This window comes from Oryctolagus cuniculus, chromosome 5 (assembly GCF_964237555.1).
Source record: "Oryctolagus cuniculus chromosome 5, mOryCun1.1, whole genome shotgun sequence".
NCBI classification, from domain to species: domain Eukaryota; kingdom Metazoa; phylum Chordata; class Mammalia; order Lagomorpha; family Leporidae; genus Oryctolagus; species Oryctolagus cuniculus.
This window is the reverse complement of record NC_091436.1, coordinates 45,563,274-45,587,098: the sequence shown is the minus strand read 5'-3', so window position 1 is coordinate 45,587,098 and position 23,825 is coordinate 45,563,274. Positions and strand designations below refer to the sequence as shown.

The 23,825-nt window shown below is 37.5% G+C and overlaps 1 protein-coding gene across 6 annotated transcripts in view; it reads left to right on the top strand.

The window, feature by feature from the left end:
• Nucleotides 1-23,825, top strand: part of NKAIN2 (sodium/potassium transporting ATPase interacting 2) — a 1,172,348-nt gene that overhangs the window by 634,006 nt on the left and 514,517 nt on the right. For all 6 annotated transcript variants that reach the window (XR_011388540.1, XR_011388542.1, XR_011388541.1 and 3 more), the window contains one exon: nucleotides 4,891-4,971. Coding sequence is in view for 2 of the 6 variants with exons in the window: in XM_070073641.1 (XP_069929742.1) it covers nucleotides 4,891-4,971 (81 nt within the window). In the remaining 4 variants the exon portion in view is untranslated. The remainder of the gene's footprint in view (nucleotides 1-4,890; nucleotides 4,972-23,825) is intronic.

Genomic DNA, 23,825 nt, shown 5'->3' with positions numbered 1-23,825 from the left:
AGATGTTTCTCAAAAAAATTAAAGTAGAATTATCATATGGCCCAGAAATCCTACTACTGGATGTCTACCCAGGGGAAATGGAATCATTCTGCTGAAGAGACATCTACATTCCCAAGCTTATTGTGGCATTATTCACCATAATCAATAAATGTAAACATCCTAAGTATCCATCAACTGATAAATTGGTAAAGAAACTATATTACATATATGGAATGGAATACTGTTCAGATATTTAAAAGGATGAGATCCTGTGATTTGCAACATCGACTGAACTACAGTACATTAAGTTAAGTAATCCAAAGAAAAAAGAAAAGCACACAGAATCTCAACATATGCAATATTTACAACAGTTGATTTCATGTTTGGTGTCAGAGATTGAGAGGAGTAAGGGAAAGGAAATTATGGAAAATGTTGAATAATGATTATCAATATATATTTAGATATAGGTAAGAAGTTATGGTGTTCTCTTGCAGAGTTGTGGAACTTTAGATAACAAGAATGCACTATACATTTCTCTAAAAATTATAAAATAAAAAGACTGTTCAATGTTTCACCATGGAGAAGATTTTTTTTTTTTTTTTTTTTGACAGGCAGAGTGGACAGTGAGAGAGAGAGACAGAGAGAAAGGTCTTCCTTTGCCGTTGGTTCACCCTCCAATGGCCGCCGCGGCCGGCGCGCTGCGGCCGGCGCACCGCGCTGATCCGATGGCAGGAGCCAGGAGCCAGGTGCTTTTCCTGGTCTCCCATGGGGTGCAGGGCCCAAGCACCTGGGCCATCCTCCACTGCACTCCCTGGCCACAGCAGAGAGCTGGCCTGGAAGAGGGGCAACCGGGACAGAATCCGGCGCCCCGACCGGGACTAGAACCCGGTGTGCCGGCGCCGCTAGGCGGAGGATTAGCCTAGTGAGCCGCGGCGCCGGCCCACCATGGAGAAGATTTAAATGTTTGAGGAGATAGATATTTTCACCCTGACTGGATTTCACACGATGTTGTACAGAAATATCACAGGGTACCTCACAAATATGTATAATTGTTATGCATGTTAAAAATAAAAAAGTAAAATTACGTAAGGGGAAAAATGGCATATAAGTGCATGGCCAGCATTGTGGCACAGTGGATTTAACCACCACCTGCAACACTGGCATCCCATATGAGCACCATTTCAAGTATCTGCTGCTCCACTTCTTATCCAGCTCCCTGCTAATGTGCCTGGGAAAGTAACAGATAACGGCACAAGTGCATAGGCCCCTGCTATTCATGTGGGATAGCTGATTGGAGTTATGGACTCCTAGCTTCAGCCCTGCCCATTGTGGACATTTGGGGTGTGAATCAGTGGATGGAAGATATCTCTCTTTGTCCCTCTGTCTCTGTAACTCTGCTTTTGAAATTAATAAAACTTTAAAATATATTTATATGCAAATGCTTTATACTTATGTTATATTCTCAATTAGAGCTAACAAATTATTGTTTTAATAACCACATATGAAGAAAGGTTTGTTTCACAAAATACCTAGTGGTATTAATATGTATTATATAAAATCTTATTCTAAGGAAGACAATGTTGCAATAAAGAACAAGTTGCTTCCAGTTCAGTTGTATGGGAGAATGCCCCATACAAGTTAATGTGGAAGTATATATTTACTGTCCCAAGGAATAAAACTTTTGAGAGATGAGGATTTAATATACAATTATAATAAATTAACAACATGTGATTGGAAACTCAAATATTGTATACCTTCAAATATTCTATCATTTTATTCTCATGTAAGCCCTGTGAGTTTGCTATTATTAATGCATCACACATTTGAAGAAACCAGTATGTAGTGAGACCATGTGACTTGAGTATAGGTACAGAGCTCTCAAGTGACAGAACCAGATATTATGTTCCCCAAGTTTTTAATCTCCATATGCTATTTATTTGTATATTACACATTATCTTACCTGTCTTTCTATAAAGTTATTAATTTTAGTGATTAAAACAAAGATTCAGCTAGATTTTTAACCAAAGCTCATTAAATGCTAAAAATGTTATCTGCATCTATGTGGTATACCTGGTGTGGTTTCCACTCAAACAATATATTTTGAGTATACAATAAGAATTTTGAATCTTCAAATTACTTTAGCCATTAATTACTTACTTACATTTGTGCATGTGCTTAAATGTAAAATTTACATTTTTAGCATTTAATGAGCTTTAAAAGTAATTTCGGTTGGGAAGAAGAAAAGCTACATTATTGACATTCTTTAATGTCCTATCAAAGCAGCATGCCTACCAGTGACAGATATTCTGAAATAGTTGATATATATAATACAGTGTCTTTACTTATGTCTTGCTAAATATTTTACTACACTAGCACTTTGTCATTTAATGAATAGTATTTATGTAGCTCTCCATTCTAAATCAAGTAATTATGAACAGAGGTGTCACTGTGAAGATAATACATGATAAAACATTATAATCTATATCTATATCTGCCTCGAACTCTATTGTGACCATTTCTATCTCTCCCTGGCCCCTTTTCTTTCTTTTTCACTTATACCAAGTGATTGAAACAGGTAGACCCCCTTTTTATAACTACCTTTAGTGTAGGACCCACCTAATACAATCCTAATCTGTGAAGCAACCAAATATGTGTACATGTAGTTTTTTAAAGAATGAGATAAATTTATATTTTACAACACTGAACATCTCCTTAGTTCACCGTTCCGTAACTCAGATTTCCTCTCTTGCTGTAGACTTCTCGGTTTCCAGATCCCGTCTTCAGTGCCAGCCCTTACCTCATACAGCTCTCAAGCCTTTGTTTTGTCTTGGAGAAGTTAGCTTTGTCTCCCATTATACTGTACTGAGCAACGTACTTTATACCGTGCTGAGCAATTAGATGAAATCACCACCTTTGGGAAACAGTTGAATCACCATTTATTGTTACATAAACTTTCCATGTAGGGCTCTCTCTCCTCTCCCTACTTGAATGGTCACATTACTCGCATAAAATCCAGGTCCAGAATAATGAATGTGTTCTGTACCTGAAAATAATAAATATCCACGTTTCTACTGATCCATTAATTGATTTACAGATATTCTTAGAATGTTTATTTTATGCAAAGTACTCAGTTAGTAACTTAGAGATAAAAACAACAAAAAACTACCTTTTATTCAAGAGTTTATCATTGTGCTTTGAAGATAGTATGCCAAATATTAGATAGACATTTGGAATTAAATTAGAACAAGCAGTATCTTGTTCTAGTGCTAGTTCTACAAGCACTAAGTAGGTTTTAGCCAATCTGTATTGGGTACCACTCTGGAGGTGATATTTGGATTGAGCTTTGAAATAAAATAGTGATAGTTATATCTAGGGGAAATAAAAATTATTCAGAGATGAATGAAAATGCACAAAAAGCCACAGAAGTGGCTTTTTATGTACTTGGAATAACAAGTTATCAATGTGTCTGATTCAGGATGACTTATAAGAATGAACTGAATGAAGCATGGGTCTCAGAAACTAGTATTATCCAAGATCATAGAGATTCTTGAACCATAAAATAAAGGTTTGAAACTTACTGTAAAAAAAGGATTGGAGGCCAGCGCTGCGGTTCACTAGGCTAATCCTCCACCTAGCAGCGCCGGCACACTGGGTTCTAGTCCCGGTCGGGGCGCCAGATTCTGTCCCGGTTGCCCCTCTTCCAGGCCAGCTCTCTGCTGTGGCCCAGGAAGGCAGTGGAGGATGGCCCAAGTGCTTGGGCCCTGCACCCCATGGGAGACCAGGAGAAGCACCTGGCTCCTGCCTTGGGAACAGCCATTGGCAGCCATTGGAGGGTGAACCAACGGCAAAAGGAAGACCTTTCTCTCTGTCTCTCTCTCTCACTATCCACTCTGCCTGTCAAAAAAAAAAAAGATTGGAGTTACTGGCTTTTTTAACAAGCGGTGACACTTTATCCTCTTGTTTCATTTTTAAAAAGCTCATATTTGCTGTTTACTTTTACAGTACACTCCCACCATAAATCTTCCTACTTGTCATACTTCTATTTAGTTGTCTTTAAGGTTGATTCACCATTTCTGAAATGTATTACATTTCTTCTTTTAAGTTTTGAACCTTCACTTCCTTCATTGGGCTCATACTATATGTCATATATCTTTTTTACGATTCTTTTATAAAAATCTATTTTCTTGTCTATCTCCCTCACTTGACTTGGATTCAGGGAGAATTAAACATTGGTCTTTGTATATGCAACATCTTCCTAGCATGTTGCCTTGTAGGGGCTTAATGAATTTTGTTGACCAATCAGAAGATTGTCTTGGCAAGAAAAGTGTCATTATATAAGAAGGTACACTAAATAGACAAAATAAAATTAAAGATAATGGCTAGATGAGTTATTGTAAGATGACAAAATAAAAAGTGAATATGGATATTAAAATAAAATACCAAAGACAGAAAGAGGTAACATCTAACAGGCATGAGGACTGATTTGAAGATGTCCCTGGGTAATTTAGAGAAAGGTTGAATATCATCCTATATGGAGAGGTTTTATTGGACAAATATGTGGATTTCCTTTGGGATGTATGTAATACATCTATTGAAGCATCAAATTTTTAGATATTTAGATACTAAAATCATTCCAGCTTAAAGCAAAAATGTATGTTATTATTTCTTTTGTCTTAAAACCTGGGAATTATCCTTCAGCAGATTGAAGTAATAACAATAAAAGGATCCAAAACTGGGAACAATTGAACAAATAAATAAATGTCCATCTAATTTAGTTCCTTAAAAAGGAGGAATATCTAATATTTCCCACTGGTCTTATGTTTCAGGAATTCAAATGTTCAAGTTCTATTTCAATCTTAGTGAACTGATTCCAGATTAATAATATGTTATTTCTCTCTTGCTTCTCTACAGTATGCCGTCTGGCTGGTCCTCTGGGTTACATGGAATGTGTTTGTTATCTGCTTCTATTTGGAGGCTGGGGACCTCTCAAAGGTAATTTACCAACTGATTTGCTTGAGTCATCAGTAGTGTGTTAACGAATGTTTTCTAAGCCAGATTCTCACCCTGCTCTTGTCACGTAGATGCACCTTGCATGGAGATAAATTGAATAGTGTTTTGATTTATATATCTGCATTTCTGTCATTGAAGATATGTTTGTGTTACAAGAAAGAATATTTTAAAAGCAAAACTAGTATAAAATATTGATTATTTAGTGACCATGTACTCTGCTTTTAAATCTTTATCAGTGAGAAATTTCTTAACAGAATTGGAAATATTTCAGAGATAAAATCACATAAGATTTGAAATGATGTAGATTGTTTACTTCTCCATTAAGTGTTTTCCTGGATGGGTCTAAATAACAATGCCATGATTCAAACTATCAATGGATTTTATTTGAAAAATAATGTTATCAGAAAAATGATTTAACACAGAAATTATTAAAATAAATACTTTATTCTGAAGAAGCTTAGAAAGGACTTAAAATATTTTGTTTTTCATTCAGAGTTTTTTGTACTTTGTGTGCATGTATATTGCTATTATATTTTAACATGAATATTTCACTATTGATATAGAGTAACTGTTAGATATCTAAAACAAGTTTTATTCTTCTATTGAAGCAAAATTTAAAAATGAGACAATCTAGTCAAGGTAGTAGTAAATATTGACTCAAGAGTTTCAAACTTGTATGTCATCATATTAAATTTAAAAGAAAAAATATTAAATTTTCTTTTTCCCCTTCATTACAACAGAACACCCCTACAAAGATGTTAATATTATTAAAACCTAGAGATGATCATACATTTTAAAAGACTGCAAGAGCTAAATAAAACAAAAAGAAAAGAAAAAAAAACAAATTATTCATGTAGTTTCATGCTTTATTGCTTGTAAAACATGCAATACATGCTTATAATATAGCATATAAGAGCTTTGCAGAGCATTTTGAGTATTCTATTATTTACTATGATGCATGGCTTATTGTCAGTTAGGAATAATCTTAGTGGCTTTTATTTAATAACAGACATGAAGTATAAAATAATAAGGTGATATTATTGAACTAGAAAGAACCAATCATTCTGAGATAAGTGGTTTTATGATTGTGTATTAGGCAAGTCCTCTCTGTGGCTTGGAAACTCTGCCCTGATGGATAGTGTTTCTGAGATTCTTGCAAGGCAGTCATCCTCCACACCCTTGGAAGTAAGCAGTCCTTTCAGGAAGGTGCCGTGACCAATGAAAATAAATTGTTCAGGTGGCACTAGCGGGGACACAGACAGGATTGCTTTGCCTCCATGTGAGAAAAGCAGGCACACCTTCCCAAGGACTTGCATGCCTTACTTAGTTTATACATCTCTGCATCTCTATAATCCACTCTTTTCAATGAGATTGCACAGTGGAGTGGCTTTTAATGGCATTTTAAATTTTAAATAATCACCTTAAAATTTGCCAGGAAGGTGTTCAGGCATATTGGTTAAGCAAAATGATCCAGCAGATCAGAGAGTTTGTTTAATGGAAGAGAGAGAGAAAGAAAGAGAGAGAGGAAGAGAGAGAGAAAGAGAGAGAGATTGACTTGAGCCAAGCTGGCTGCACAAATGTTCTGTAATTGTGCTTACTTGTCCACATGACTGCAGGCAAAGAATAAAGCTTGTGATTTCATGACCTTGGACGTGGGTGTTAAAACCACAGCAAGGGCACATCCTTATGTATTACAGTTTGAGATAGTTCCAATACAAAGGACTCAGAATTCTTGCAAAGCAAACAGGCAATGAAGCAGTTAATGATATTTCCTTTCCTTTTTTATTTTATATACTGAGGATAGGCTCAGCAGAGCACATGAAAATTTAATAATTTCCTTTTAACAAATAATCTAAAGGAAAACCATAAAGGGCAAAGTTATATAGTTATCTGTACTGATTTTTTTCTTCCATTTCCGGCTCAGAGGGATTGAGAAATGTTTCTATACCATTTAACTATTTAGTTTTTGCAACTGTTTCATACGCCACCAGTAAAACAGTAACAGAAAGAAGTTATGGTGATTGAAAAAAATGCGCACCTATATGAAAATCAACAATAGAACTCCTAAAACTTATGAGAATATTTAGATTTTAAATATAAGCTATTGTTTCTCTCAGCTCATAAAAAGCATAAAAGTTTGGGCATGTCTACCACATAAATGTGTCAGTTACTTTGAAGCTCATAATAAAATATGGGAAATAGAATGAGGGAAAAAATCTGTGACCTTTCTAAGTGTGAAAGAAGTGTGTTTGTTTCTATAAAAATTTTGTAAATATGTAATTGCTTCATAGTGAATATTAACAAGAAGTGATAAAAATAGTAAAAAATTCAGGTAAAACTTTGTATTATCATTCCCAATATCTCTCTTGCTTTTCCTAATAAGCTACCCAACTTATGCTTATGAGGAAAGAGAGAATAATGTCATTAACCAATGTACTGCATACATTCATGGATGGAATTATTTAATAACAATAATGATAAACACAGCCAGCCTGTTTGAACTTCAGTTCTTTTGAACATACAGTTGTATAGCTAACCTGTTTTCTTCATTAAAAATTCTCTGAAAATCCAACATCATTGTCATAATTTCAGTGAACATATATTTAATCATTATCTCTATAATATTTCAGTTTACCAGAGAAACTGTTTTAATATATATCTTAGTTAAATTAAAAAGTGAGAATATAATATAAAATGCATGCTGTGATGATAGCAAAAAATAAGCATACACAATTCATGGTTATTTCCAAGTTATTTATCTTGGTGAGCTAGATATTACTGTAAAACTAAATACCCCAAATCTATAGTGTGTTGTTTCCTTAGCTGATATTTTAATAGATATCATTTTCAGGAAACCATGGTGAAATTTGTCTCTAATCCAAATTGTAGGCACTTGCTTTTCAGTATTAATTGTAATTTGAGGAGTCAGTGCTGTGGCATAACAGTTAAGGCTGCCACCTGCTTGCAGTGCCAGCATCCCATATGGGTGCTGATTAAAGCCTTAGCTGCTCCAGCTCTCTACTATGGTCTGGAAAAGCAGTAGAAGATGGCACAAACTTGGGCGCTTGCACCCACATGGGAGACCCAGAAGTAGCTCCTGCTCCTGGCTTCCGATCATCCCAGCTCTAGCTGTTGTGGCCATTTGGGGAGTGAGCTAGCTGATGAAAGACTCTCTCCCTCTCTCTCCCTCTCTCTCCCTCTCTCTCCCTCTCTCTGCCTCTCTCTGCCTCTCCCGCTCTCTCTCTCTCTCTGTCTGCCTCTGCCTCTGCCTCTCTGTAATTTGCCTTTCAAATAAAATAAATAAATAAATAAATCTTTTTAAAGAATTAACAAGCTATTGGACTAATAGTTTTGAAAATTCCTCAAATAGTCTTATTTCATTGCATTATACTTGGTAGTTGTGATTCTCTTGGCCGTATGTCAAATACAAGGGAATGGTAACTAATTCAACCATCAACTTAGTTATTTTGAAAAGAAGAGAGAGATGTTACTTGGTTTGTAGTAACTTTTAGCTTCAAAGTATACAGCAGTTTGCAAGAAAAATGCACGTGATATCATGATATGTTAACCCATCTATGTGACTCATCATATGGGAAAATGAAATGTATGAAATATTTTTTCAAAGTAATATGTAGGCAAAAGTTCCACTTAGTATTCTTTTTATTATTTGCCAAAATACCTATTTTATTGGATACAATTAAAGTGTATATTACCTACGCTGCATTATATTCTAACAGTTTTCTTCATATGACTATTTTCAGATGTCAATTCCTAATTTGTAATATATAAGGTGCCAATATTAGATGATGTAACTACCTGTAGAGATAAAACAATACATACAGAGCATGCAGGAGAAATGGAGGGATTACTTCACTATGAAACAGCCTACTTTGTTTCTAGTTAGCCTCTTGAAACTAGGGATACATGTGTAAATTGCTCAGGCTTCATTATATTATCAAAAGCTTATCGAGTCAGGCATGGATAAAAGTAATTTAATTATACCTAATCATATCTCTGTTTCAGAGTGAACACAATTGATAGCAACTTCTAGAAAGTTGGCACATAATACCAATTTTGATTTTTGCAATATAGATAAAGACTGTCATTTAAGTATTGTACTATAGAAAAAAGCCATGTAAGAACGTGGCCTATCTAAGCTTTGGGGAGTAAAAGTACACTCTTGTGACTATAAGATGTAGGAAGAAGATAAAACTTGTCACATACTCTAGGCTACAGAGAACAAATCCTTTAGACCAGAGTGTATGTGGACGAGTGTGCTATTGAAATAGTCCCAGTTACATTTATTCTACAACAAAACGAATTATTCCTTTAGAGTGGTATCTAGTATTTGAATCTTTTCTGCTCAGTGATATGATTACATCAAAATTTGCTTTGATGATCTCATGTTAGATTATATGAGAAATGTGTTATGATCACTTTTATTTGAAATAATATTCTTTTTCAAGAAGTAAAACTGTGTATATAATACTGAAAATAAAGAATGCACTTGGCAATTAAGTCTAAGTTTGATAAGTGTCAAGACAACAATATATTAAATTCATTTTTAATTTTATTTTTGCTATAATATATATGATATACTTCACTATATTATTGTATTAATTTTCTAGGAAATCTTTGCTTATTTACTAACCTAATTATAAGACATTTTATTTCTTAGCTATCAAAGTAGTTTTTTGAGTTAGGATATTGCCTGAAATCTTCTACCAATTGTAAAGAATTAAATGCAATTATTTCTCAAATCTAGAAATGAACCAATCTATTGTAATTTTATCAAGTACAACCTCTCCTCCTTCTTATTCTAAACAGATCATTGAATTAAACTGCTTATCTCCTTCCTCAATTCTCTTTTCTCTGTGTTACTTTTCTGCTTTCTTTGAATAGCACTAACATGAAGTTTAGGGTCCTTGAGTATCTCCACTTGTATGTGTGCAATGCTTGACTTGAAAATGCTATTCACTGTCATAATTTAAACTATACTCTGTACTCAGATGTCTACCAGATTTATATCTGCAGTTCTGAACCTGTGGCTAACTTTACATCCCACAGATCCAGCTTCCTGGTGGTGTTACATCAATTTCTTTGTCATTTTACATTTAAGATGTGCCAAAGGATTTATCATCATCTCCAAGAACACAGATTCCTAACACACTTCGTACTAGGAGAAAAAAAGCGAAATTCATCTTGAAGAATTAATAAAAGAGAAAAAATTATGTATACTGTAGAAATATTTATATATTAGCCATGAGATAAGCAAGAAATATGTATTTGAGTAATATATATATATATATATATATACACATACTGTAAACATCTGCTTAAACAATGATGATTCTCAGAAAGTTAGTACATGTGACCTTCCCTCTATTTCCATATGTCCATGTGTGCTTCATCAGTGGATTCAGTCCACTGCAGATAGATAAATATAATTAGGTCTATGATGATTCAGCCCATAGTGAACTTATACTGACCATTTTCTCTTGTACTTCAGACCAAACAATACAGTTTGACAACTACTTACATTGCATTTACGTTGTGCTAGATATTGTAAGTAGGCTACAGATGATTAAAAGTATATGGAGATATTATAGCTAATCAAGGGATGTTTTAAATTTTGTGTGTGTTATATGCAACTACTACACCATTTATGTAAAGGACATGAGCATTTGTGGTTCTGTTATCTGCAGGGAAAAAGGTCCTCAAACCAGTCCTAATGGGATACCTAGAAGCTCATTCAAAGAGATGAGTTAACCTTCTAAAATTGTCATCACCCAGCAGAATTTGCTGTTTCTTCTTGAGACATGAGGCTAAACCGGGTTCTAGTCCCAGTCGGGGTGCCGGATTCTGTCCCGGTTGCTCCTCTTCCAGTCCAGCTCTCTGCTGTGGCCCAGGAAGGCAGTGGAGGATGGCCCAAGTGCTTGGGCCCTGCACCCACAGGGGAGACCAGGAGGAAGCACCTGGCTATTGGCTTCGGGTCAGTGCTGTGTGCTGGCTGCAATGCACTGGCCATATCGGTCATTTGGGGGGTGAGCTAATGGAAGGAAGACCTTTCTTTCTTTCTCTCTCTCACTGTCTAACTCTGCCTGTCAAAAAATAAAAGAATATAAGCCTTAAACCTATGGAAGGTTATTTATGGAAAATGTATAAATCAGTTAGCTTTGAGGGAAATATCCTCAAGAATATGTATAATTTTCCTGTTTACGACAGCTGATGAATTCAGAAGAAGACTAAAAATATAAGTTGAAGGATTCTGAATAAACATAGAAAAACATTTTTATCAGTCTTGCACAATGAAATTGAAGGTAGAGAAAGAGGTTTATTGCATGAATTAGAATTACAGTTGCGAAAACTCAGGGAGCAAGCCAGGGGCAATCCAGATGCAGAATGAACATTACCAAGGCTAAGATCCAGGCACAAGACAGGACATGCTTGTTGAAATAAGCTGTTTGGCCGTAACTTTATCTTCTAGTTGCAGAAAGTGGAGACAACCTATGAGTATGATCACATCATCTCAGATCTTCACAGTTTTTTTTTTTATTTGTATGATATCAGTCAGTTGAAAATTGAAACATCACATGCTATAAGAAAGAACCTCATGATTGAAAATGAAGGAAAAAAGAACAGACTCACAGATGATTCAGATAGTTTAAATACTTGATAAAGACTTTTAAAAATCGCAATATGTTGAAGAAAATAAAGGGGAAAAAAGTTGAAGAATGTATGTCCAAAAGTTAGGATCCATATTGAGTCCAGTGGAAATTATAGAGCTGAAATATATAATATCTAAAAGTTAGAACTCCGGATAGGCATTATGATTTAGTGTGTTAAACCATCACCTGCAATGCCAGCATCCCAGATGGGTGCCATGAACCGGTCCATGTCCCTGCTGCTCTACTTCTGATCCATCTCCCTTTTAAGAGCAGGGAAAGCAGTGGAAGAGAGCCCAAGCGCTTGGGCCCCTACCACCCGTTTGGCAGACCTGGATGGAGTTTCAGACTCCAGACCCCACCCCAGCCGTTGAAGTTATTTGGGAAGTGAACAAGCAGGTGGAAGATTCTCTCTCTGTAGGTCTTTCAAATAAATTAATATTTAAAAAAAAGTAAAAAGTAGTTTAGGTGGCTTTAATATTAAATTTAAACAACACAATTGGTGAACTTCAGATTAAGAGAAAACTGAATCACAGAGAGAAGTTAAAAATTATAAAAGATGTGGTATTGTGTTTGGTGTAGTAGTTAATATGCCAGCATTCCATATTGGAATGGTTCAAATGGATTTCCAGTTGTAGCTCCTGACTATAGATTTCTATAATGCAGTCCTAAGGAAGCAGTAGTGATAGCTAAAGTAATCAGGTCCCTACCATGGAAGGCATGGATTGAGTTCTTGGCTTTCAGCTTTGGCCCCTGTTCCATTTGGGGCATTTGAGGAGTGAAGACTCAGATATTCTCTCTTTGTCTCTGCCTCTCAAATAAATAAATTAAATTAAACAATATATACAACCTCTTACATAGAAGGAATAAAGAAGTAGAAAAGGATATCAGAAACATATGGACTCAGCAAAGGTTTAATATAGAGATAATTGAATAAATAGAAGGAGAGGAAAGATATATTTTGAGAGAAGAAATGTCTGAAATGGCTCTAATACACAAAGTCTTAGATGTGAAGAGTCAGTCATATTTCAAGTGCAATAAATATCAAACCCCCTTGAGATATAGATAAGTAAGATTATTAAAAATTAAAATCAAACAGTGACTTGATCAGCCCTTGTCTGACTGTTGATGTACAATGTAATACTTTATCCCTTTTAGTATTTTTTTGTTCTAGTACTATTGGTTGAACTCTGTAATTAACACACAATTATTCTTAGGTGTTTAAATTTTAACTGAAAAGTGATCCCTGTTAAATGTTAAGAGTGGGAATAAGAGACGGAGAAGATGTACAATTTGGGACATGCTCAATCGGACTTGCCCCAAATGGTGGAGTTAGAAATGTGCCAGGGGATTCCAATACAATCCCATCAAGGTGGCATGTACCAATGCCATCTCACTAGTCCAAGTGATCAATTTCAGTTCACAATTGATCACACTGATAGGTCTAACAGTCAAAGTGATCACACAAACAAGACTAGTGTCTGCTAATACTAGCTGATAGAATCAAAAAGGAATTTAGATTTTCTAGGTTTCTAGCAGTAGCATGGACATGTTAAAGTAATATTTTAATAGATTATAGTATTTCAATGGTTAATCATTCTACAAAGAAACAATATATGAAAAAATGAAAAAGATAGTTTATCAATCCAAGTGAATCTTAGAAAGAAAAAAAAATAGCCAAAATCAAGAAGACAAAAGAAAAATGGTAAAATGAATGCTATATTCCCAAATATGTAATAATTACATTGAATGAAAATACACTGGATATTCCACTTAAATGCCTAAGGTTATCACTTTGGATAATGATACAAAACCCAAAAGCATGTTGTCTATAATAAATGATCATAATTTATAAGGATATAAGTTTAAAGTTAAGAAAAAGTATACAGTAAAATTTTTAAACAAAAAAACACAAAAAGATGCAATAATTCTAATATTAGAGTAAGTAGAATTTAAGGCAAGAATCATTAGTTAAAGGAGGAAATAGCGTAGTGATAAAATTTTGACTCTATATGAAGGTATTCGGAATCAATATTTATGAATAAAATAACTAAGTTTCAAATTAGCAGAATTAAAACAAGAGATACCTATTTGCACAATTACATGGGGATATCATGACATTTTCTGAATTCATCATTCAAATCAAACTTACAGGATACAGAGTATCTCTACAACTCTATAATAATATTAACATAATTGACATACATAAAGCAAACAAGAATCTTGCCAAACAAGAAAAGTGATTTTGAAAACATACAAAACATTAGTCATGAAATCATTCTAAATATAAAATAGTCAAATATTGAATGCCTATAATTATCACTGTGGAATTAAACTAGAAAGTCTGTAACTAGCAAATGTTTTAAATTTTCATATATAGAAGTAGCAAAAGAATAGCGATTCAAACCCCTCAAAAGTAAAAGGATTGAGATAAGAATGATGAGAGCTGTTCTCAATGAACATGCAACAAGAAAATAATCAGGGGCAGGCACTGTGGCAACGTGGGTAAAGCCGCTGCCTGCAGTGCCAGCTCCCCATATGGGTGCTGGTTCGACTCCTGGCTGCTCCACTTCCAATCCAGTTTTCTGCTATGGCCCTGGAAAGGAGTAGAGGATGGTCCAAGTCCTTGAAGCCCTGCATCTGCTTGAGAGACCCAGACAAAGATCCTGGCTCCTAGCTTAGGATCGGTGCAGCTCTGGGCACTGTGGCCAACTAGGGAGTGAACCAACGGATGGAAGATTTCTCTCTCTCTCTCTGCCTCTCCTTCTCTCTCTGTGTAACTCTGACTTCCAAATAAATCTTTAAAAAAAGAAAAAGAAAAAGAATCAGTATAGACAAATTGTTTTATTTAACTATTAATAACATCAATCAACTTTATCACATGTAATCAACAGAAAAATGAATGGAAGCATTTTGCTAATATCGTAGAGATAGAGTGATGCGGACAGAGAGAGACAGAGAGAGACAGAGGTGACATAATAAACCAGTTAAAGCAAAATACATTTGTCAATCAAGATAAAATAGACAAATCCAGTGGAAAGCACATTGTGAATAAATTGAATGCCTGAATTCTCTTTTTTCAATTAAAGAAATTAAAGCATTTATCAAAATATTTGGCCAGAAAAAATATGTCATATCCACATGGCTTCTTCATTGGTGAGTACTTGGAAGTATTTCAGAATTTTCACACCAATATTACACACACTCATTCAAAGAATAAAAAAAATACCTTCCATCTCAGCTTGGGAGCCTTGTATAACCTCACACACTGGCGAAAGTGTCATTGTCAAATGACATATAGGTTACTGAGTTTAAATGCAATGATGTAAATAAGAATAAAGAATAATATAACTAATTGTATGATATTATTTTATACTGTACTGCAATATTTATTTACATCTCTCCTACTGAACTACAAATTGCTAAAAAGCCATATGTCCTCATCATTTTTCAGAGAATGTCTGCTACTGGGCTACCACAAAGTAGTGGGAAATTATAGAATCAATTAAAAGCATTTTAGAGGCTTATAAATAAGCCCATATGAAACATCATATCTTTTCAGTATATCCTAATAACTTGTTTACTTAACTATCCCTTCTCCACTGTAGGGATAATGTTTTACTCATACCCAGAAGTGAAGGAATGCCAACCACTTAAACAATGCTTATTGGAATGACATCAAATGGCAAGAGTAGATTTCACTGTCTGAATTCTCTATCAGAGCCGTGGAGGCCTTTCCTTTCTTCTCCACTTTGCGTGGGGTCTGCCTTTGTGAGGGCTGGCCCAGTGCTCTGTGGTGCTGACAATCACAAGGCAAATAATCTGTGCAGATGACTACATAAAATCAGTGGTTCCTCAATCTAAGAATCATACAAATCACCTGGAGATTTACTTTGAATTATAGGTTCTGATTTCTATGAAGAGATGCCTAAGTTATTCCAAACCTAACAAACTCCACACTTGTTTGTTCAAAAAACATGTTTTTCAATTGTAAGAAGTAGGTTATTGGGAACATTCCTTTACACGAGATAGAAGGAAAATCCTTGATTTCTAGCATCCTTTGAAGCAGGTATCCTAGTGCAGGTCTTGACTGTGCATAGACAAATTTATAACTGTATCTATTACTCAATGCTGACTCCATCTGAGGTGTTAGTTCAAGCAACTGAAAAGTTTACCAATAGCACTGAAGAGGTCCATGCTCAAATTCATCCTTTAATTCCTAATCATATGTCGCTCCCCCTCTTCGTGGAGGAACGACACAAAACCCTGCGCTGTTCTTTTGTCTGCTCGGCCCTCCCCGGGTTTGCTGCTGGTTCTTCCCGGGTTGGCTACTATCCCTTCCACCTCCGTGGAAGGGCAGTTCCCCCTGGCCACATTCCCCACTTCCGCAGGGGAGCGGCACACCGCCGGCCGGCTCTTCTCGGGGGCTGCACGGGTGTTCCTTCAGCTAGATGTTCCCCTTAGATGTTCCTGGTGCATGCCGTCTCTCTCCTCCTTTATAGTCCTCCTCCGCCAATCCCAACTCGGCTGCCCACACGCCGAGTACGCTGCTCTCCTCCAATCAGGAGCAAGTCCTACAGTTTATCAGTTGAACTGGAGGCAGCTGTGCGGAAGCTGTTTACTTCTCTCCCAGCGCCATATTGTGGGAGAGCAGATGCATAGAATAAGTCTTAATTCCAGTAACTCAGTCTAGTCCGGTTTGCTCCCCACAGATCCCCCTTTCTTTTTATTTTTGGCGTTGATACGCGCCTGTCTTCGGTGTCCCGCGGCACACACTCTGCTCTACTTGCTAGAGTTGCCACAGGTTCTTACAAGTCCTATCAATCAGGCAAACCGAATCCGGGTCCTCTCTTCGCCATGTTGTGAGGAGGTTTTTAGGCGCTGATGCGTGCCTGTCTTCGGTGCCCTGCAGCGCATGCTCTGCTCTGCCTGCAGGGGCTTACAAAACCTAGCAATCAGGCAAACCGAATCCAAGCCTTCTCATTGCCGTATTGTGGGGGAACTTATTGGTGTTGATAACGTGCCTGTCTTCGGTGACCTGCGGCGCATAAGCTGCTAGCCGCCCGCAGGTGCTCACCACTTCCCTAATCAGGCAGACTGAATCCAAGCTCTCTCATTGCCATGTTGATGGGAGGCCTTATTTTTCTGTTTCTCTATCTCTGGGCATTCCTATTTCTCCTATTTTGCTTCTATCTACCAGCATTCCTATTTCTCTCATTTTACTTCTAAACTTCTGTTTCTCTTATCCCTGCGGCTTCCCGGCGCCGCTCGCCCCGAGGCTGCTTCTCGGCACCTCGCCCCACAGCAGCTTCACGGCTCTGCGCGGCTTCCCGGCGCCTCGCCCCGCCGGCGGGTTCCCGGCTCTGCGCGCACGCTCCGCGGTCTCCACGCACTTCGCGCCCGCACCACGGCCTTGCGCCAGCCCCGCGTTTCCTATCTATTCACGCCCCGTGCTCTCTCTGCACGCGGCGGCTTCCGCGAATGTTTCCGCCACCACCGGCATTCAGTCCAAGTTCCCCGGACTAACCTGGCGAATCCTGGCAGCCCACGTCTCTGCCTCTGGTTCCAGATCTTCGCCTCTTGCTCCCCGGGGTGACTTGAAGAATTCCAAGATGGCTTGGCCTGCACTCGCGGCTTCATCCTCCCTAACATTTTTCTCTACCCGGTATGTTTCCCTAAGTTTTCTTCCAACAATATTCCTCTCATTTCTCCTGGCTACTCCCCACAGTCCGTATCCGAGTCCAAGCCTCCTCCAGGTTTCACTTTCGCTTTCAGTCTCCTAGCTTCCCCGCCATAGTCCGCATCCGAGTCTATGAAAGCTTTCACTTTCGCTTTCAAATCCTGACTTCTTTCCCACAGTCCATATCCAAGTCTATGCCTAGGCTTTCAATAGCTTCTTCCGGCACCTTTCTCGTCCGGCTTTCCCCTAGGCTCTTCGCTAGTCTCTCTCTCTGGTATTTTCCTGCTTCTTCCCGTTTCTTCCCTCCTAAGTTTCCTATCCGTCCTAGGTTTCCTATCCGAGTCATTTCTTCCCTCCTAAGTTTCATATCCATCCTAGGTTTCCTATCCGAGTCACGGCACCATTATGTCGCTCCCCGTCTTCGTGGAGGAACGACACAGGACCCTGCGCTGTTCTTTCGTCTGCTCGGCCCTCCCCGGGTTTGCTGCTGGTTCTTCCCAGGTTGGCTACTATCCCTTCCACCTCCGTGGAAGGGCGGTTCCCCCTGGCCACATTCCCCACTTCCGCAGGGGAGCGGCACACCGCCGGCCGGCTTTCTCGGGGGGCTGCACAGGTGTTCCCTCAGATGTTCCCCTTAGATGTTCCTGGTGCATGCCGTCTCTCTCCTCCTTTATAGTCCTCCTCCGCCAATCCCAACTCGGCTGCCCACACGCCGAGTACGCTGCTCTCCTCCAATCAGGAGCAAGTCCTACAGTTTATCAGTTGAACTGGAGGCAGCTGTGCGGAAGCTGTTTACTTCTCTCCCAGCGCCATATTGTGGGAGAGCAGATGCATAGAATAAGTCTTAATTCCAGTAACTCAGTCTAGTCCGGTTTGCTCCCCACAATCATATGTATCTTTCCTTTGCATGGCAAATCCTTTTCAGAAACCTCCAAGGTGGAATGGACTAAAAAAATAGAGCTCTCTATGCCTATTATTTTGATTTATTTGCATCAACTTTTTAAAATTATAATTGAATTTCCAGAACCTAGAATGCAAAATCCCAGGGTAAGGAAACCTTTTTTTTTTTTTTTTTTTGCAAAGTTTAGTTTTGTTTGGAAAGTTCAGCTCTGATAATTAATATTTGATGTCACATTCTTTTTTCCCTGTCATTAGAACATTGCAAATCATTTCATAGTTCTGCAGATTTTTGTTATAATTGAGTGACATGCTTTTCCACAGATTTAGGTGCCATCTACAATATCTGTGGCTCTTGGAATTAACTGTTTTAATTTGGACTTTTGATATTCTGCTGTCTTTCCCTCTTGCTAATACCCCTTTCAAATGCCCCTGTGGTCATGATACCCATCCTCTCCTTTTAGAGACATAAAAATGTCTTGGTTGTTTAAAGGGTGACTCTACCTAGAGGAGCCTCCATGCACATTAGCAAAGTGGTGCATGAGTGAGCATTACTCTACTGTATGATTCATAGTATCACACATGTAAAATGTTAGTAAAAGATTCTCCAGGAGAGGAATTAGAACAGGTATCATGAGCTACCTGATGGGAGAGCAGATATAGATTTGTTTCCCATTAGTCTCCACATGGATGACAAAGTTAATGTGACACCCTCAGCTGTCTGCTCATGCTGTGCTGCTGCTCATTCAAAGACATGCCCAATTCAACTACTGCAGCTGTTGTACTCTGTTCTTCCTGGAAATGGTCTAAAATGGGTTTATCTGGCCTTTCCATTCTGTTATTAAAACGTAAAAATGATACACTTTCTATGCCTGGTCTCTCTTTCTTAGTAACTTTTTTACAATCAGCAGTGACCATTTCCTTATTTCTACATTACAACTAAAACAAGGCTAATTCTATTTCAAGCAATGAAGTATCACTACTCGGAAAGTTTTTAAAAGCTAAATAAGGAAAATAGCAACACTTAAATAAATATTTCAAGATACAAGATCATCTTCTGCTAGAAATAAAAAGAAAACAGATGTAAACATTTATCTAGGGAGTTACCATACTTGTTTATCTTCAAAGCCTACTCCATGGAGTTATTCGAGAATAGTAATTGTTATTTAATGCCAAACTTTAAAGTGCTATGCTTTTGTAAGTTTATTATTTTACAAAGCCATCTCAGATTCTAAGAATACATTTACATTAAGAGTTCCACGGTTTTCAATTTGGCAATATTTAAAATCGAAGTGGACTGTGTTGCAACAGGTAAGTCACCACTTGGTGTGCTCACGTCCCACATCTGAGTACATTATTTGAGACATGTGGGGAGCAATCCGGACTAGACTAAGTTGCTCGAATTAGGACTTATTCTATGCATCTGCTCTCCCACAATATGGCGCTGGGAGAGAGGTAAACAGCTTCCGCACAGCTGCCTCCAGTTCAACTAATAAACTGTAGGACTTGCTCCTGATTGGAGGAGAGCAGCGTACTCGGCGTGTGGGCAGCCGAGTTAGGATTGGCGGAGGAGGACTATAAAGGAGGAGAGAGACGGCATGCACCAGGAACATCTATGGGGAACATCTAAGGGAACCCGTGCAGCCCCCGAGAAAGCCGGCCGGCGGTGTGCCGCTCCCCTGCGGAAGTGGGGAATGTGGCCAGGGGGAACTGCCCTTCCACGGAGGTGGAAGGGATAGTAGCCAACCCGGGAAGAACCAGCAGCAAACCCGGGGAGGGCCGAGCAGACGAAAGAACAGCGCAGGGTCCTGTGTCGTTCCTCCACGAAGAGGGGGAGCGACAAGACAAAGCTCCTTCGTTTCAGATCCAGCTTCCTGCTATTGAGCATCCTGGGAGACAGCAGATGACATGTCAAGTACATGGGTTCCTGCTGCCCATGTGGTAGACCTGGGTGGAGTTCCAGGCTTCTGACTTTACTTCGTCACAGCCCTGGCTTTTTGGAACTTGGAGTGTGAATCAAAGAATGGAAAATCTCTCTTTCCTTTCCCTCTCACCCATGTGTGTGTGTGTGTGTGTGTGTGTGACATGTCAAATAGAAATTGTATAAAAATGCAACTCAAGGAATTTTAAATAGTGAAATAGGTAATATGTTTCTGCTTCCAGGTACCAAAGTAAGAGCAAACTGATGAGTATTTCCCAATGTTTTTCATATGCTAACAAACCTACCCTATAGTTAAAATTAACACTGAAGATGCAGTTGAACATTTAGATTTATAATCCAATACACTGTAAGTAAGGAGAAAGTAAAGTTCAGTAAACACTATGTTATTAAATACAAAGAAATACGACAAATATTACATTTACACTTTTCTTATTGAGAAAGAACTGTTAAAGTAAGTCGCAACGTAGAACTTCAAGTGTTTCTTTCCCTCCTGCTCTTTAAAGATTGTATTATAAATTATTAATAAAAAAAGTATATCATGGCTGATGCAATCAGAAAAGTGACATGGAGAGTGACAAAGAGGACAATGACTAATAAATAACTATTTGAAGAAGATAATTAGTTTTTCTTTTTTCTTCATTGGTACATGTAACCTGCTAGAAAATGAGTGAAAGGGTAATTGTCGGACTCCAGGGTTTTCACACTCATAGGCAATATAATATATGAAACTCAGGTAATTAGGAAGCATTTCAAGAAATATCATCTTTCTCATAGTATAAAACCTAAGTATTTTGTAGCACAGTAGCATTATCAATACCACAGTGGCACTTTGTTCCCTTTTCCACTCTGACAGAAACAAATCTCTAGTGACAAACCTTCAAATCTTTTATTTGAATCACTAGTGAGAATGAGTTTGGTGGTCTCAATTAGTCTCAAGAGGAGAACCAAAATATCAGAATTTGACTAACTCTGCAGTTGCTCCTGAAGAAATGTGTGCTGGATAGTCGCTCTGAAGGGAAGTGACCCTCTTGGGGTTACACCCAGTACACTGGATTCATCAGGCGACCTACAGGATGGATGGACTGGAGCTTTTGCACTCTGATTTTATGAGTACAATTAATCCATTAAGCATTTTTATACCCCAGCCCCCTGCCAGTCTCTTTATCGCATTTATGTAGCCTGCTAACTGCGGCATCACGGTGCGCAGTATAATGAGTCCAATTCCTCTTGTCTGCTTCCTGTTTCCTCCTTCTCAATGGAAAAAAAAGATGGCTGAGTTTAATATTCCCAATTAGCCAAATAATTACTGCTGGTGAATATCTTTTTTCTCTTTATGTTATCCCTCAATAAATATAAAGCTAGAAACAACATTAAAAAAAAACTAGCAGAATATGAACTAATAGAAATAATGAATCTGTAATGTACAGTACAAAAAACCAAACAGTACTAATTGCTTATGAAATAATGAGGAAAGAGCTTTGCATGCAATCTGCTGACCTGAGAAAGATGAACTCTTGGTCCACAACTAACTCCATTGTTTATTAAGAGATGCAGCAACTTTACAGTTTTCTTTTATATAGATGAAAAAAAAAAACATTATAAATGTGATTTATAAGGGTGATAACATTTTCTAGGTTTATATCACTTTCCTGGCTGTGAGCATTTTATTTTGTGAAGGATTCTATTCTCTTGAGTGTTGCAAAAGATCAAAATTCCTCTACAGGGGCACAAGCGACATGATCTCATTTGGAAAACATTATCAAATAGTCAAACTAAAATGCAAATGAAACGCAAACACTGGTATTTTTCCTGACAACTCTGGAATTACTAAATCTGCAGATACATGAACATTGAAAAAGGAGGGGTATAAAATAATTGCATGTGCAAAAATAGGGAGAAATTGGTGGTTCTGTTGAAAAATTTATTAGTCTTACAGAAAACTCAGGAGAAAATAATGTCAATGATTGTTCGAAGTATTATTAATGTAAGAAGTTTGGTTTCAGGTTCATATTCTCACAGGGTATTTTATAATCCAGATCATTATTTCAGCATATTTTTGGCCAGATTTCAAGTTGCACCCTCCTAGGATAAGTTGAAAGCAAAGAAGAAAAAAAAAAAAAAGACACTATTTTGAGCAGAATGTGTAGGCTGTCTTCCTGTGACATCTGTCCCCCTAAGATCTCCAAGGTCTGTTCGATTTGCTTTTATTTTTTCCTGAAGCTGTCCACTCACTAGAAGAGATTACTCTTCCCAGAGAGAGGAAAGCCAGTGTTGGAAATTCAGTAGAATTGCTGTCCTCAGGATTTTTAATGATTTTTTATCTTAATTGGTAAGCTCCCATAGAAGAGGGGAAACTCATATTTATTTCCTGCTGAGATATCCTCTTTAGGCAAACAAACTTACACGTTTTGGAAAATGTGAAAATTTTTTTATGTTTCTATTTATTGGGTTTTTATTTTATTTTTTATCTTTTGAGTGGCAGACCAAGACAGAGACAGTGATAGGAGAGGGATGTTACTGCCTGCTACTTCTCACCCTGAATGCCCACAATAACAGGCCTGGGCCAAGCTGAAACTTTGAATCAGGAACCCAGTGAAGATTTCAATGTGGATGGCAGGGAACCAACTACTTGCACCATAAGCTTCTGCCACCGAAGGTTTGCATTCGCAGGAAGTGGGAATCAAGAGTAGAGCTGGGACTTGAACCTGGTCACTCTAGTATGGAATATAGGCATCCCAAGTCATGTCCTAACCACGTATGAAAAACCTATCCTCAAATATATTTTAACTTAAATAAAAATATTTCATCATATTTGGTAACTTTAAGTTCAGTTTTTCTGTGTATTCAAGTATGTGTCACAATTTCATATATCTTTAAGCACTGGCCAATGTTCTTCCTCATCATGATTCTAATTTTTGCTGAGTTATAAAAAATGTCTACATTCTTTTAATGTTTCAATAAAATAACAGATATTAAAATATTTGAACATTATATGTTGATCCTCATATTTGAATACACTTAAAAAATTAAACATAAATGCTAATTCTCTTTAACTTTTGGAAATGTATAGGATTTGGACATTATGTTAAATGTGATGAAACAATGAAATGGATGAGAATATAATCCAGTTTATAAGATGTCACTATGATAATTAGGACTATATTCTATGAAAGAGGCAAGAATTATAAGAGGAAAATCAGTTTAAGTTCTTTGTATTAGTCTAGGTTAGAGAAGCTTTTGTCTCATATTGAGGAAGTAGCAAGAGCAATAGTGACAAAATATATAAATTGATTCATGTAACATTGCATCCAGTTTTATTCTTAATGTGTTATGAGACTACTGCAATAAGATTTGCTATCTTAGATGCAGATGATCAGGGTTGAGTTCTATATTTGCCAACTAAATCATTAGAATCTGGTGTTTCAATTTATTGAGAAGGGGAAGACAGGGAGCATAATAGTAAGGAGCACGGTGTGTGCAGAATCACTTGCTCTGTTCCGTCAACTTCATGTATGATTCGTCTCTTAGACATTCCAAGAAACGTTGTCAAGCAGATTACAGTATATGCCAGCCTTGAACTCAAAAATAGTTTTGAACAATTGACATAAATTTGATTCACTGGTATGCAAATAGATTCTAAAGCTACATGAAA